The sequence below is a fragment of the Mytilus trossulus genome, chromosome 8 (genome assembly GCF_036588685.1).
Source record: "Mytilus trossulus isolate FHL-02 chromosome 8, PNRI_Mtr1.1.1.hap1, whole genome shotgun sequence".
NCBI lineage: Eukaryota > Metazoa > Mollusca > Bivalvia > Mytilida > Mytilidae > Mytilus > Mytilus trossulus.
Window position 1 is genome coordinate 69,626,862 of NC_086380.1, and position 16,860 is coordinate 69,643,721.

Consider the following 16,860-nt stretch of genomic DNA (forward strand, 5'->3'; position numbering starts at 1 on the left):
TCTTGGAGATTGTACTCCAGGAGTCTCAGTTCTATGTGAATTGTACTTTGATAGTATTAATAATTGGGTGCAGCAATTTATCTCTTTTAATAATGATGTTTAACTGATTTCCCATTTATAAGAAAGATTTTTTAAAAAGAAAGAAATAACACCATTTAGTTTTTGAAATGTAATATTTTGAAGATATAAATTCTTAGAATATTTCTAGTTTAATTTTGGTAGAGTAAAATGGTCTGTAAAATAAACATAAAAGAAAAAGAAAAAAGAAGACAGTTATACAAGCTTTTTGACACCCCACAGTTTCCGTTACAGAAAAAGCATGTGAACTTGATATGATAAATTTTACAAACTTCATTTTAGAGCTTTTACAGATATATTTATAGTAAATTTAAGTGAGACGTTTTATATAACAATAACATGTACGAAAATTATTGTAAAGAATTACCAAACTAGATTATAACTTCTCTTGTCTTGTTTCCAGATAAGAAACGAACAAAGCCAGAATCTATTGACTGTACACCACCAGATTTTATCATGCCAAATAGTAAAGAAAGGCCTCTCTTACCTCTACATCCTAATATCAAGGAACTTAAGGTTAGATACTGGCAACATAGTTTTACTAGATTTGTCTTCTGTTCTTAATATTTTTAATGAGTTTAGAGCATTCATATTGACTATTGTGTGAAAAAAAAATATCAAAATACACAAAAAAAAAACACCCTGAAATTGCCTCATGACAGTTTCCTAGATCCAAGACTTATACAAGAACTGAAAGAAGATACATGGATTATAATTGAATAAGGTTGCTTATAATTACTTGCATTTGAACTTTCATGGATAGTTGTCTCATTATCACGTCTTCCTGTTATTTTTATCATGTAAAGAAAGGGGGAATAACTCTCAAAAACATCTTTGATATATAAGTTTTTCAATTAATTATGTTTTCAGGGTCCACAGTGTATTAAAGTATTAACTTATAGTGGATGGAATCCACCACCAGGCAACAGAAAAATGCATGGTTAGTATCATTTATGTCATCACCATAGTGTTCATGGGGATTTTAAGCTCAAGAGATCTACTGCATCTCCTCCGTAGTAGGTGTGTTTATAGGGTAATAGTTTGGTCTTGTGGGGGAAAGGGAAGGATAGCAGGTATGAAGTTTGAAAATATTTGAGAAATAATGTGTTGAATAGTTAAATTAGATTTGTTTACAATATTAGTAAAAACAAGCAAGAAAAATGCAGAGTTTTTACTGAGATTTGATAAGTGAAACTGAACTTCCTTTTTTTCCCCTGTCTAGTTCAAATGTGTTTTTTTCCACTTGAAAACGTATTAATATTATGATAAAAAAGTATATTATTTATTTCAGGTGATTTGTTGTATTTATATGTGCTCACGTTAGAAGAAAAAAAGTACCACATAACTGCATCCACAAGAGGATTTTATGTAAATCAGTAAGTAATTGACACAGGTCATGTGTTTTATTTGTACTTTTGATATTTTACTGGTCTTAAAATATATCCCAGCAATTTTCGATATAGCTTATATTGTATTATATTGGATTGACAAGTATATATGATATATTATTAATATTTTTACTGCAAAAATCACAGAAAATTATTTGGTGAGAAAATTGGAAAACAATAAAACATGGTGTTCTTTCATTGATTGATTGTTGGTTGTTTAACTATCAAATTTTTAAAATTTATTGATTTTCAATTATTTACGTGGTCATTAATTAATGGTAGTAACTTTAATAAGTTAATGTGTAAAACCATTGATTTATGTCCTCAACAATGTACATTTATAGTCTAGAAACTCTTTTTGAAGATTCTTTTAATATTGACATTATTTGAAACGCAAAGTGAAGTCTATCAAGACAGATAACTGTATATTCATGTTAAACACAGCTATTGTAATAATAGCATATAGCAATATTTCAACACCTGATTAACTACATATCAAAATAAATCACATTTGAAATATTAAAAATGATACAAAATTCGTACCATTTTATCATACAAAATGCTTCTCCATTCTTAATGTTTCAGATCAACAGAGGATGAATTTAATCCAAGATCAGCTCAACAGAAATATTTATCACATTCTCTCATAGATCTCCTTAGTCAGGTAGGATCAAATATTAAGTCTTAAATTTTTTATTAGTCCCATACCGACAAAATTGAAGGGGACTTACTCCACATGTCTGTCAGTCCTGCAAATCATTATTCCACAATCTTTCTTTGTGCTAGAAGACAATGATTTGATATTAAATGTATTGTTTTTTCAAGACAAGTTACAGATCAAGTTCAAATTTTGTTGTGGACTTTAAAAAAATCACTAAAATAACAATTTTTTGATATTTTTATCATGCTTGAAGATATTAAATATTTCCTATTTCCGTTCTCAATTTCATTGATGTTTGTATTATAGCTTACACCATGACAAATAACAGATCAAGTTGGCATTTTGTTCCAGTACAATGAATTTGAAACCATTAGGGGACTATATGTATTGCAAGATAATACTTGCAGAATGCTTGTTTAATAAAGCGCATTTTTGTTGAAACAAGATAGAACGAGTAGATCATGCAATTACTGTCAATCAGTGGTTCTATAATCTATCATTATGCTGCATGATAAAAAAAATAAACCAATATCTGCATTGTTATTTCAGATTAGTCCAGCTTTCAAAAAGAATTTCAATGTATTGTTAAAGAAGAGGGCCAATAAACATCCTTTTGAAAGAATGACAACACCATACCAAGTGTATAGTTGGATGGCTCCAATGCCTGAACATAGTGTAGATTATATCAGAGCTGAAGATGGTTGGTATTATAGGTTAATTCCATTTATATTCAAGCACCTATTTATATTCACAAAAAATGAAATGACATTGTTTTGCTTAAATCTTGGATACATACGAAAAAAAGGATATAATACTTAAGAAAAAATGAATAAAAGAAATTGAGACAAAATAAAAATAGATATAGGAAGATGTGGTGTGAGTGCCAATGAGACAACTCTCCATCCAAATAACAATTTAAAAATTAAACCATTATAGGTTAAAGTACGGCCTTCAACACGGATACATATCAAACAAATATTCAAGAAAGCAGCTAAAGACCTGTTGCTTTTTCCTGCTTTCAAAGTTTACGGAACTGTTATAATTAGTTCAGAATGACATACATACACATTTATCATGTCTATACATCAACCAAGAACAAAGTTGGATACAGAGAAAACAAAACATCATTGTTTCACATCAATCCCATGCAGAAGTGGAAAACTAAATGTGTCTTGAGATTTGATTTGTACTATTGCATGCATCTAATAATATTACACATTATTTACAGCATTCTCCACAAGATTAGGGTATGAGGAACATATTCCTGGTCAGACCAGAGATTGGAATGAAGAAATACAAACAACCAGAGAACTACCGCGGAAAACACTTCCAGAGAGGCTTATACGAGAAAGAGCTATATTTAAGGTTAATACACAGAAAACCCAATATTGTTCAGATAAAACTTAAAAAAACACGTTCTTTATCATCAGTTACCATTATTTAGGTCAAGTTTACTCTTTAAAAACACTGTATAAATGAAAAGACCTGTAATCTGTAATTGTAAATTATAAGAGTATAATGCTTTTATATAAGTTTGGAAAATTTAATAATTTCACTGCATTATCTATTATTGGTCAGCTTTTACTGGAAAATTTCTTTGAAAATTCATAACCTATTTACTACAGAAATAAATAGCCTATTCAGTTCTGAAAATATATGTTTATATTTCAGGTTCACAGTGACTTTGTGGGTGCTGCCACCAGAGGTGCTACAGCTGTTATAGATGGTAATGTTATGGCAATTAATCCGGGAGAAGAGGCTAAGTAAGTCATGGTTGATATTAAATTTTAATGGTAAAAATGGGCATCAATTGCTAACTAGAACTGTTTCCTTCAGCTTAAATTTGGGATGCAAAATTTGACCAATTTTTATGTAAATATAAAAAAAGAAATGGGTTAATGTAAATAACCTAAGCAATCCCAGATGAAATGTAAAATAGAATACAATTATAAGGTGTTTTCTAAACATGATATTAATTAAAGGAATATTAGAAATTGAAATTTTATTAACTTGTTGTTCCAGATTAAAAGGATTTTACTTATAAAATTCTAAAGAAAATTTGACGATTCTCAATTAATTAGTGCAAATGCCTTTCATCCCCATTTGACCACAAACAATTTTGAATAGCCCTTAACTTATTGTGTATTATATTCCATTGATTTCTTGCATGCCTTTGTTTACCATTGTCATTTCTACCTTTCAGAATGCAGATGTTTATTTGGAACAACATTTTCTTCAGTCTTGGATTTGATGTCAGAGATCATTACAAAGATTTTGGTGGAGATGCAGCTGCATATACTGCTCCTGTACGTATTCATTTATACATTTAACAAAAATCTACAGAATAAAAAAAATTATTGTTCCTTAAATGATGCCTGGTGGGCACAAAGACTTTCACATGCACACACATTACACCAACACAATTTCACATTCTAAATGCTTAGGACATCATATTCACATATTCAGTCCTCTTTTCTGATAAATAAATAAAGATTCTACCACTGCATCGAGTATGAGACCTTAAATTTAACTGTTGAGGGTGGATAAATATTGTATTACTTGGAAATTTGATGGTGGAATCTGTTTCTCTAATAATTTTTAAACAGTATGCAGGCAAATTTATTCCTTCGTATCAAATGATATGAAAAAGAAAGTGTAAATCAAATTTTGTTTGTGTATTTACAGGGTAATGACCTACAGGGAGTGAGAGCTTACTTCAGTGTTGATAATGAAGGACTTTACACTCTGGGAACTGTTGTTGTTGACTACAGAGGTTACAGGGTCACTGCTCAGAGTATTATTCCAGGTAATTATCTCCCCTGAGTGACGTTTTTTGTAATTGTGTGTTACATCTAGCTCTTTTCAACAAAAATGTATGGCTGTGTTTGAAGGTAATTTGCAAAAATAATTTGGGTGTTCAATTTTCAGTGTAAAACCCTATGATCACACTAAATTGATATTCAGATTATAATACAAGGAAAAGTTATTTCTCAATTTTACCAAAATAATTTCAAACAAAATAATTTTAGAGATATACCCAATCAATGTTAAGATTTTTACAGAATCCATAAGGTTTTAAGTTAAAGTATTAACTCTCTTTGACAGGTATTTTAGAGCGAGAACAAGAACAGTCTGTAGTATATGGTTCTATAGACTTTGGTAAAACTGTCGTAACCAGTGACAAATATAAAGAACTGGTAGGTATTTCTATAGACTTTGGTAAAACTGTTGTAACCAATGACATATATAAAGAACTGGTAGGTATTTCTATAGACTTTGGTAAAACTGTCGTAACCAGTGACAAATATAAAGAACTGGTAGGTATTTCTATAGACTTTGGTAAAACTGTCGTAACCAGTGACAAATATAAAGAACTGGTAGGTATTTCTATAGACTTTGGTAAAACTGTCGTAACCAATGACAAATATAAAGAACTGGTAGGTATTTCTATTATCACACTACTTAATAATGTTATAACGGTTTCGATCTTTGTCAAAGTGTGGTGGATAATAATTCTGTCCCAAAGGATACTTTACAGTTAAAAATGATTTTTTTTTGCTTGTTCGTAATAACTATTAAGTTAAAAATTGTGAATCTTGATATTCTGTAAAAATAAATATGTTGCCTTGTTTCATTAAAGTAAAGTATTAGATTTATTCACTTACCAACTATATCTTTTCTCTTTTCAGTTGAAGAAAACATCTAGTCAATTAAAAATAAGACCTCACAAGTGAGTTGTAATTTACATTTTGTTAAGAGTTGATTTATAAGAAATAATTTGCAAGCCACTAAAATTAATTATGTTGGTTGTAGAAGTTAAATTTGAAGACAATTTGAAAGTTTAAAAAAAAATGGGTACCCTAATGTGTGTGCTTGCAAACTACAAAATAATTGATTCAGTGATTGTTGTTTAACACCTATTTCACCACTAGTGTGCTATTTCATGTCTTGTGATACAGTAGTTTGAGTACTTGGCCAGTGGCGGATCCAGAACTTTTCCTAAGGGGGGGCCCGCTCCAGTCATGCTTCAATGATTCCCTATATAATCAACCAAATTTTTCCCACGAAAGGGCCCCCCCCCCCCCCCCCTTCTCCCCTGGATCCGCCTTTGTTGGCCACCAGGGCCCCCCCAACTAAAAGAGAAAATTCTTCATAAACAATGTGCACAAGGAAAATTTTGCTAAAAAGACATGAAACAACCACTAGAAAATTAATGCAAAATTTAAAAAAGAATGGAATAGGACAGCCATGATTTTTGTTTGACTTCCGATTTTAGTAACTGTTTGTTTTCCTTGCAGTGTTTTGAATGAAAAGAATGAGGCAGTAGAGTTATATTCATCACTGGAGTGCAAGGTTTGTTGTTTTACTATTACATATAATTTGATTGTACCTAATACATTCCAAAACTCTAAAACAAATTTATTATGGTCATTTGATAGTAAGGGAAACATTGTGTTTCAATCAACATCTTTTTCCCCCTCCTCTATGAGGTAAACTTTTCTGATGGAGGAAGTTCCCCTTAAATTTGTTGTCACAACTTTATCAACTTTAAATTAATTTTCTTAATGATGTGAACTTTTTTTTTTAATGTTGCCCTATTATGGTTTTGACTATGATTTCATAAATTACTGAACATAAAAATATATAGAACAAATGGGACAATGTGTACGATGGACGCATATTCTTGTTTATATTATCTAGTGTTCAAGAATGGTATTGAATTGAAATTTATTTACATAGAAGACCAAGAAAATATAATTTATTGGTTCATCATGATGAGTACAAATCAAGACTTTCGTTCTTCTGAATTATTCTGAGGACAATTTTGATTCTGAATGGACCTTAATATTTTTTTCCTTTTTCTATTAGAATCTTAGAGTCCAAATTATATTTTGATTTAAATGTTATATCCCATTTCTGGCTCTTTCTTCAAATTGGACGAAAGGATCAGTTAGGTAGTTGTCTCACTTTTAAACTTCTGATATTAAGATTTTACATCGCAAATGTAATGAAATTTTTGTGAAAAGTCTGGGAAAAGGTTTATTGAGAAATTTATTTCAAACAAATCTATTGTAGTGAAATTATGTCAAAATTGTTTATTTCTTTTGCAGGGTATAGTTGGAAATGATCAGCGACATTATATTTTAGATTTGTTGAGAACTTTTCCTCCAGATCCAAACTATCTTAAATGTAAGTCTTAACTTGTTATGAGAAAAACAAACTCCATACATATACACTGTGGACTCTTTAACTTTCACTGATACATAGTATATTGTTGATTGATATAACAATAGATATAGGAAGATGTGGTATGAGTGCCAATGAGTCAACTCTCCATCCAAGTCACTATTAGTAAAAATAAACAGTTATAGCTCAAAGTACGGTCTTCAACACGGAGCCTAGGCTCACACCGAACAGCAAGCTATATGAAATTTGGTGTAAAACTTAAACCTATTTCAACAGAATCCAGGAAAATTATTATATATACGTTGATATACATGTAAAACCTAGGTTTATTGGTCTATTATGATGAGTACAAATCAAGACTTTCGTTCTTCTGAGTTATTCTGAGGACAATTTTGATTCTGAATGGACCTAAATATATAAATTAAATGCACCTTTAAAAATGAGATGAATTTTAATTTTTGGGCTATATGAAAGCAGATTTGTTGTTAATATCCCCAGACAAGCAATTTACAAGTTTATGTATTTAAAAAAACCAAAATAAAACCACCTCGACACAAAGAAATCAAGCTAACAAATTTGAATTGAATCTATACCAGGAGATCAAGGGGTTTGGGCGTTCGGAGAAACTTTGCCTTCCTTTAGAATATAAAGAGAAAAACTTACATATTTTGTCTCACCTTTTTCCCCATTAATTGTGATTTCAAAATTAAAAGATAAGCGTGAGAAAGCCAGAAGAAAGAACAGAAAAATTATACGGTGTAGTAATAAGTAAAGGTACCAAAAGAATTCGTGAAAATTAGTACCTTACAAATAATAATGAGTCCATATTGTATATATTTATTTTCATAGTATACAAAGGTCACAATAATTTATTGGTCCATTATGATGAGTCCAAATAACCAAATGTCTTCTGAATTATTATGAAGACCATTTAGATTCTGAATGTACCTTTTATATCAGTTATATTGTCATAAGTTAGAACAGGGTTGAATAAAGCCAAAACCAGTAGAGAGAGGGGGGATTCACATTTTGTATTATTAATTCCTCCTGTAGTCATGATATTTTTTAAAAGAGATCCCTGAAACTTTACCAAAAAAAATGTACTCTTATTGAAGTTGTACACCTGCTTTTATGGATATGTTCATGAGTTTTTCCAGACTTGGTGCCATCATAAATTCTCAGGATTCTTCACGACAAATAGGCTTGTACTCAAGAATGGTTTTATTCTGAATGTACACATTTTGAACATGATGTCCTAAACATATATGAATTTTGCATTGTGTATTTTTAATTATTCTGATTATAACCTGTTGTATTTACAGTTGAAGATGAGGAATTAAGTAAAACAATGACAGAGATGGGATTCCCACGTCAGTTCAGACACAAATTAGCATGTCTACGACAAGAATTAATAGAAACATTTGTAGAGTAAGTTATCTTGTATATTCACAGAAACTATAATTATTGTTTATTGATCAAGTTGATGTTTCATGTAAAGAAATACCATTTTCTTTTACTGTCTATTCAGCACCTCATAACCGTATTGAAAATTTATTAATTTGATAAAGATGGCTGGTTCACAGAGAAGTTTTTGAAAATTTTAAAGTTTTAAACTAATCTTATGAAACAAATTTAATTATGACAGATACAGGAAAACATATCTCCTTAATTTGCTTTTAAACTGAAAATATCAAACATTATCAAGTTCAACCACTCTGAAATCAGAGGTGATTCGTTGAAAAGCTTACTTTTAAAACAAACACTCATGTTCATAATGATGAAAAAATACTCAAATGACTTTCGTTCTTCTGAGTCTTGATGATCTCTTTATTCTGAATGGACTTGTGTACTGACATTTAGGCAATATACGTATAGTGTCTTGAAATATGAAATTTATTTGTATGAGGCTTAGAAACGGGAAAATGTGAGGTTCTACCGAGCATTTTCCCGTTTCGTGCCGAATACAAATAAATTTCATATTTCAAGACACTATACGTATATTGTTTTTATACTGAAATCGAGAAAAAAAAATGAAAAATGAAAAAAAACATATAACAAAAATTGTTAAAAAAAGTGTTTGGAATTTCCCTCTTGGGGTACCATTTTGGGGTATTCCCCTATGAGCGTAGTCCAGGCGATAAGACATTGACATAGTTAGGAATTAGAAAGAGAAAATGAACTTAATTAATAACATTTGATAATCATGGTATATAAATAACCAATTTGAAGACATAAAAGTTTAAATTCATAAAAGTTTGACCATTGTTACTTTACGTTGTCATGGTCGTGACGTGTCGTTGTTGATGAAATACAATAAGGAGGCGGGGCTTATAGGTTAGTTGGGGTCATTGACGTATAAAGCTAACGTTTATACGTATAGCTTTATCTGTATAGTAAAATAGCTGATTGCAGTATAATATTGAGATATATCTCACTGTTTTAAAATTTTAAAATATTCTTGAAATATCAGAAGATTACAAGTCAATTTTTTGTGTTAAGAAAATATTGATTATTTGAAAGGCAAGACATTGAAAAAAAAAAAGATCAAGACTAATGGAATATTTTATTTTGTTTAATTCTTAAATTCATGGATGACCTATTTTTACCAAAATCTAGAAAAATATTCCTTATGAAAAGTGGTATTTGTTTGAATACAGGATCATCTCATTCTTCTTTTCTTCTTGTCTATGAAAATTCCTCCACAATGGAGTACCCTTGTTACACAGTAGTAAAATATAAAAATCATATTCGTAAAATTAAATATTCAATGAACATTTATTTATAGAACTAGATATGTAGCCTTTGTACGTCATGCAGCCTACCAGTTCTTTCATTCAATTAACATTTATTTATAGAACTAGATATGTAGCCTTTGTACGTCATGCAGCCTACCAGTTCTCTCATTCAATTAACATTTATTTATAGAACTAGATATGTAGCCTTTGTACGTCATGCAGCCTACCAGTTCCAGCAACTACAGTTACAGAGACAAAACAAAAAAACAGATGATCAAACAGTGAGTTTCATATATTTTCATAAATAACCTTGACATTTCGTATGTTAGAAGAAGCAAAGAAGAAGCCAAAAATGAGGTCAAATAATTTGATGGATCTTAGAAGTTATAAGCAAAAATGTACCGATCCACATGTAATGGATGAAAAAAATGTTATTTTATTGAGCGTATTCCATGATTCAGCATGTTAGCCAATCACAAAGGTTGGCTGTTTGCTTTTGAATACATATCACTCGGAATGCTTTAAATTCTGAAATTTCTGGCTAATTAAGCAGCAGGGTCAGTGAAATTTATTGTAAAGGTTCAGGGAGTTGGTTTTTGCAATTCATAATCATCAAATGTATTTTTTATTCTCGTTATTAGGAATCAAAGAAAGAAGAAACAAAAGACATGAAGTCAATAGAACCTAAGCCTTTGACGAATGGACACAGTGAGACATGTGACTCGGAAGACAAAGACGAAGATATCGAAACTGATGAGGCCAAAAAAATTGTAGAAGCTCTCACTGCTGGTGATGGGCAAACATGTAAGTTTGATAATTAAGTTTATAGATTTTTGAAACAAAAAACCTGTAAATTTTTATAACTTCAAAGCCATATAGAGTGGGGTGCTCATTTTCGCCGTTTTAGGATTTTGAGGTGTAAAAACTTCAAAGGATGGCTGAAATGGAAGAAATGTACCGGTAAATTATATTTTTATAACAAATATGATATTTTTTTAAACTGAGACAAAATTACGGCTCCTACTGAAAGTGACCGAAAAACGGACAACGATTTTCTGACAATTTCCTGAATAAAAAACACGATTTCAAAGTAGTATTTCTAAGTAAATATTTGACTGAATGCCCTAATTTTGAATTCTTTACACCTTTGAAATATCTGCTATTCGTCTATAATACAATTGATTTGATAAAAATTGTTAAAAGCTGCGGTTATTTGGTTTTAAATAGATGTGTAAAAACGGCGAATATGTGTACCCCATCGACAAAACATCTGGAAATTTCATACACCCTTTAATCAAACTTTTCAGATGATTTTATTCAAACAAACCCATTTTCAAGCTTTAGAATATTTTGCATTTGAAGTTATCTTCATATAGAAATATCAGTATACTTCAAAAACATTTAGACCTGCCCATAAACTGTAGAAAACATGGAAAGATGTGGCGAAAATGAGCACCCCACTCTATATTTAAAAAAACCAAAAAACAATCATCAGTATTCAGATTTACTTCGGTATAGTAATGCATGTTTTTAAACAAACACAAAAGTCCATAATGATGATAAATACACAAATGACTTTCGTTCTTCTGATCCTTGATGATCTCTTTATTCTGAATGGACTTGTGGTCGATATCATTATGTATAACAAAAATATGTGATAAGGTACAGTGTTTCATATTTTCAAGAACATGCTTTGTTATAAAAATTAGAAAATAAAACTTTTTGTCAAGATGCAAGTATTTAAAAGAAAAAAAAAAGGAATTGATTTAAATCAACCATTAAACATTATGAAATGGTTTTTTTCAGTTGAAGAAAACAGTAAAGATATAGTGAAGAAAGCTGCTCAAGCCGTTGGTTCACTGAGTGATACAGAATTCAGTATAACCTTTAACCCCGATGTCTTTCAGTCACATGTCAAACATGCTGAACCAGAGGTAAATAATGGATTAATTAATTGTGTAAACATTGAAATTTTAAAAAATGTATGTCGGATCAATCAAAGGGATTCAAAATGTGGAGGGACGAAGAAGCGAATTCTGAAAGAATTTCAACTGGGTTACTAATTTTCCTATAATTTTGCATGATAATACAATACTTGGCTTTAAAAATTATTCATTCTTTTATAAAATGTGTAGTACTTTTATATGTTCCATTGTTTTACATTCCTGCAATTAAAGGTATATAAAATATAGTTTATGAATTTTTCAAATTTCATAAGTTGATTATTTGTTTTCCTTGAATTTTCAATTTGTTTTTTCTAGGGTGAGACGTTTAAGAAGGAAAAGAAACTAGTCAAAGATGCAGCTGAATTTTTAGTGCTTCATCAGATTCCATCATTGGTAAGTTGATCATGTAAACATTGCCAGATAGCACCACAAGGGCTCAGCATTCTAACGGACAATATATTCTATTTTTTGTTTCCAGCTTCTGGCCTGTAAATTAAAAAAGTTTATAGTAAAGACTCTACTAGTGCTATATTTTTAATGGTAAAACAAATTGATATTCATATGCTTTTAAAAAAGTTAACCATACAGTGTATATAATCAACTGAAGTATTGAAAAACTTTAAAAAAAAAACTACACAAGTCCATAATGATGAAAAATACACAAATGACTTTCGTTCTTCTGATCCTTGATGATCTCTTTATTCTGAATGGACTTGTGTTAGATACCATTAAATAATTCTCACTATTTAAACTTTAAAAAAATATTCCTGAAATATGAAAAGGTTAAGAGAAGGGTTTATAAAGTAATTTTAAATTTTAGTACAATCAATGTTTTATTAGTATATATTATTATTTGCAGGTGAATGACTGTATGGATCATACATCTTCACCCATTGATGGTCTAACCCTGACAGAAGCAATGCATAACAAGTAAGTCAAAACAGAACCTGTACAGATTGTTATGCAGTGACCAACTGTAATCATTATTATTCATGGAATACCAATGTTTATGCCCCATTTATGGGCATTATGTTTTCTGGTTTGTGTGTCTGTCAGTTTGTCTGTCTGTCCCCTTTCAGGTTAAAGTTTTTGGTCGAGGTAGTTTTAGATGAAGTTGAAGTCTGATCAACTTGAAACTTAGTAAACATGTTCCCTATGATATGATCTTTCTAATTTTAATGCCAAACTAGAGAGTTTATCCCATTTTCATAGTCCACTGAACATAGAAAATGATAGTGCATCTGTTTACTTCAGACACATTCTTGTTACTTAAATATTGAAAAAAATTATTTGTCCATAGTGATGAAAAATTTGTAAATGACTTTTGTTTATCTGATGCTTTATATTTTTTATCTGAATGGACTTGTTAAACAGTTAAACTTGTATAGGAAGGATATTTTAATGTTCAATGTATGTTTTAACAGTACCTATTACAAATACATACCATGATATAAACAGTTTAAGGGCCTCCATGGCCAAGTGGTCTAAATAGTAACTACTGTAAGCACTAGCCAGTCAACACTGAGGTTGTGATTTTGAACCCTGCTACCCAGCTGCACTCGACTCCAATCTTAATTGACTAGGATTGTCAGTTTTCAATAGAAACTAGCCATCACAAAATGCCATTGGACAGACAAAAAATGCTTATTAGTGGGGATCCATGAAACTTTTATCATGCTATTATTTATCTGAACTATTTACTTTTTCTTAATCATGCAACATAAATGAATCAATACAAACACAATTGTTTTGAGATTCTTTTTGAATTAGCATAAGGCATTTAATACATTATGTGTTACTGTGGACACTTTTACATGTTTGATTTTAACAAATTGTGTATTTGTAGGGGTATAAATATGAGATACCTTGGTAAAGTTTGATTCTAACAAATTGTGTATTTGTAGGGGTATAAATATGAGATACCTTGGTAAAGTTTGATTCTAACAAATTGTTTATTTGTAGGGGTATAAATATGAGATACCTTGGTAAAGTTGCAGATGTCATGTCCAAATACTCATCTGTTTCATATGTATATGTAAGTATGAAATAAGGCTTTGATATAGTTGAGGCTCTCATGGGGGTGTCCAAATAATCAAAAGTAAAAACAGTAAAGTAAGCACATAATCAAAAACTCTATGATGAGGCTCATGGTTATAGGATTTCTTTGTAGTATTTAAGTTTCAGGAAAATTTATATTATATACATACATTTATATAAAAAGAAAATGATGTTAACTGAAATTCACAAATTCACATATTCCTAGTATACCAAGGATTCAAATTCATTAGTCCATAATGATGAGTTTAAATAACCAAATGTCTTCTGAATTGTTATGAAGACCATTTTTGATTTCTGAATGGACATGAATATTTTCTCTCTTTTTCTGTAGTCCAAAAGTAAGGCATGCATTTCAGTATTTCTGTCATAAGTCATAGCTGGATAATTGAATAATTGTTTTATTCTTGTTTTCTTTTTGTACCTTCAATTGAAGGAAATTTATGAATTTGAACATATTAGTCAATTCATAAGAAGAAATCCAGAATGGTTGAATTAAGTGGGTAACAGCCACGCAACAAACATGACAAGAGAAGTTTGAGATGAATTTATGAAGAAAATTTGTATTGTAGGTAAAAAAAATATATTTGAACAATACTTTGTTTCATTTTCAGGATATTGTTGTAGCAGAATTAATTACAAGGGCAGCTAAACGTTTGTTTAAGAGTTATATGCAGGGAGTTGACATGATGAGTCTGTCGTCTGCTGTCAGCCATTTTCTAAACTGTTTCCTGGGATCTTTCCCATCTCCACATGCTCAGATAACTGCTGAGGAGGTAAGCACAATAAGTTCTGATATTGAATAAGAGGTTATTTTTATTCTTAGTTGCAAAATTCTTTTGAAATTCAAATTTGAAATAATGAAAGTTCTTTTTACTTACTCTAACTATGTGTACTATTGAAAGCATGGGACAAACGGTAAAGTTTTTGTTGTTTTTCTTGAAACGTTTGAAATATTGTTTTAAAAAGTATACAACACTGAGCATTAGAATTCATTGGTCTATTATGATGAGTACAAATCAAGACTTTCGTTCTTCTGAGATTTAATGAAGACAATTTTGATTCTGAATGGACCTGAATTTTTAAAAGAAGAGATTAATTTTAATTGATTATAATAAATTGAGTAGAGATGTTGGTAGTTGGAATTTTTGGAATGATTGTAAAGTTTAAAGGATCGAAAGTCCCAATACCCATGGATTATTATTAAAATGCCCCCTAATCCTTATACTGTGGATTCATTAATATTCATTGGATACCAATTTTCGGGGATTTCCTTGGTACAGGAGAACCACGAATTCAAATGATCAACGGATTGCAAATTTTCTATAGGAATGAGTGTAGACTTGGCCAAAACCACGAAATTAAATATCCACGAATATATAAGTTTTCCTCAAACAGCGAAAATTGTTACCCACGAAAATAAATGAATCCACAGTCAGGGCTTCCAAAATTTTTCTGAGCCAGCCGGACATTTTATATCTGATCCGAATTTAAATCCCTAAGACAAAGTCACAATAGGCAATTATGGTAATCAGATGGCCATCCCCATGATTGACATTAAATTAAAATCTATATTAAACTTTACTTTGATATAAATTTGATGTTCTGACATAAACTGTTAAAATTGGCATTGCATCATTCAAAGTGTGCACATCAATGGCTCATATCTGCATAAGACTCTTTATTTGTGCAAAATGAAGTTGTCTAGAACTTTATTTTCTTTTTTAAAGTCACATTTATCAAAACCGGATGTTGACTTGACAATGGTAAAACATGGACCATAAACGGATACGTAAAACCTGTGCACGTTAACATAGAACTACTGAGCGAAGAAGCTCTTTCCACGTTATTTTTTCAACAAAATACTTGAAATGAACGTTAGATACAGGTATTAATGTTAGTTTTAGCATTTTTGAAGAAATGTAGGATGCATAATTGAATTTCCCACCTGTACACATGCGCACACGTGTTCTTGTTCATACAACGTAGTTCTGGCGATTTTTCATTTAAAACCTTTTTAAATGATTTATTAAATCATGTTTATAAATGTATTTATTATATATTTTAAATCAATTAGATACACGCTGCTGAAATGTACGAAAATAATTGGGAATGGACCGATTAATTTATACGATGTCCGGTACTGAAAATAGTTTACCTGTCACCTGAACAGGTAGTTTTCAGCTGTCCAACAACTAATTAGCCTTGTTTAAAATTAGAAGTAGGGGTAGTTTTGATAGTAATTAATCATCATGTCACTTTTATGACCGGAAATGTATGGCTGTTAAAGGCAAAATGTTGGGTCAAAAAGATCGTGAATTTATATGTTAAGATGACCGAAAAAGCCTTTGAAACTAAAAAGTAGATGACCGTTTCATGCTTTGCCCAGCCGGTCTTTTACCAGACATTATACAAATGACCGGAATATATGACCGTTTTGGAAGCCTTGTCCACAGTACATCTTTTCTAGAATTTTTAGTAGTTGAAGGGAAGATAAAATTCAAGTATTTTGTTGCTTCTTATTTCTCATTAATTGTGGTTTGTGTGTTTGTAGTTACAGAGTAAGAAAGCCAGAAGAAAGAACAACAGGAAAAATAAAGCTGTATTAGTTAGTATAGGTAAGTTTTAAGAAGAAAGTACATTTCCAGAAATAATTGCTTTGAGGTCATGAGGCACATTTTCTACAACACCATCGATCATTGATCAAATTTAAGGATTTTTTTCTGTAATATTTTCTATGCTGTTACAAAAATACCTATCACTTATTTAATATTTTTTATAAAATTGCCTTTTGATTACCACTTCCAAAA

The 16,860-nt window shown here is 30.5% G+C and overlaps 1 protein-coding gene and 2 non-coding genes across 3 annotated transcripts in view; all 3 read left to right on the top strand.

Moving 5' to 3' along the window:
* Nucleotides 1-16,860, top strand: part of LOC134681342 (clustered mitochondria protein homolog) — a 36,810-nt gene that overhangs the window by 9,173 nt on the left and 10,777 nt on the right. The window contains exons 5-26 of the mRNA XM_063540921.1: nucleotides 482-594; nucleotides 949-1,018; nucleotides 1,370-1,454; nucleotides 2,052-2,130; nucleotides 2,677-2,827; nucleotides 3,356-3,492; nucleotides 3,799-3,890; nucleotides 4,331-4,433; nucleotides 4,813-4,933; nucleotides 5,233-5,324; nucleotides 5,817-5,857; nucleotides 6,426-6,480; nucleotides 7,239-7,317; nucleotides 8,637-8,742; nucleotides 10,240-10,330; nucleotides 10,691-10,853; nucleotides 11,856-11,983; nucleotides 12,311-12,388; nucleotides 12,855-12,925; nucleotides 13,958-14,030; nucleotides 14,665-14,826; nucleotides 16,605-16,668. Coding sequence (XP_063396991.1) covers nucleotides 482-594; nucleotides 949-1,018; nucleotides 1,370-1,454; nucleotides 2,052-2,130; nucleotides 2,677-2,827; nucleotides 3,356-3,492; nucleotides 3,799-3,890; nucleotides 4,331-4,433; nucleotides 4,813-4,933; nucleotides 5,233-5,324; nucleotides 5,817-5,857; nucleotides 6,426-6,480; nucleotides 7,239-7,317; nucleotides 8,637-8,742; nucleotides 10,240-10,330; nucleotides 10,691-10,853; nucleotides 11,856-11,983; nucleotides 12,311-12,388; nucleotides 12,855-12,925; nucleotides 13,958-14,030; nucleotides 14,665-14,826; nucleotides 16,605-16,668 — 2,154 coding nt within the window. The remainder of the gene's footprint in view (nucleotides 1-481; nucleotides 595-948; nucleotides 1,019-1,369; nucleotides 1,455-2,051; nucleotides 2,131-2,676; nucleotides 2,828-3,355; nucleotides 3,493-3,798; nucleotides 3,891-4,330; nucleotides 4,434-4,812; nucleotides 4,934-5,232; nucleotides 5,325-5,816; nucleotides 5,858-6,425; nucleotides 6,481-7,238; nucleotides 7,318-8,636; nucleotides 8,743-10,239; nucleotides 10,331-10,690; nucleotides 10,854-11,855; nucleotides 11,984-12,310; nucleotides 12,389-12,854; nucleotides 12,926-13,957; nucleotides 14,031-14,664; nucleotides 14,827-16,604; nucleotides 16,669-16,860) is intronic.
* Nucleotides 7,648-7,721, top strand: LOC134682245 (small nucleolar RNA SNORD59). Its single transcript, XR_010100882.1, has one exon. It is a non-coding gene; the product is annotated as a small nucleolar RNA SNORD59 (small nucleolar RNA).
* Nucleotides 15,050-15,123, top strand: LOC134682244 (small nucleolar RNA SNORD59). The gene has a single exon (XR_010100881.1). It is a non-coding gene; the product is annotated as a small nucleolar RNA SNORD59 (small nucleolar RNA).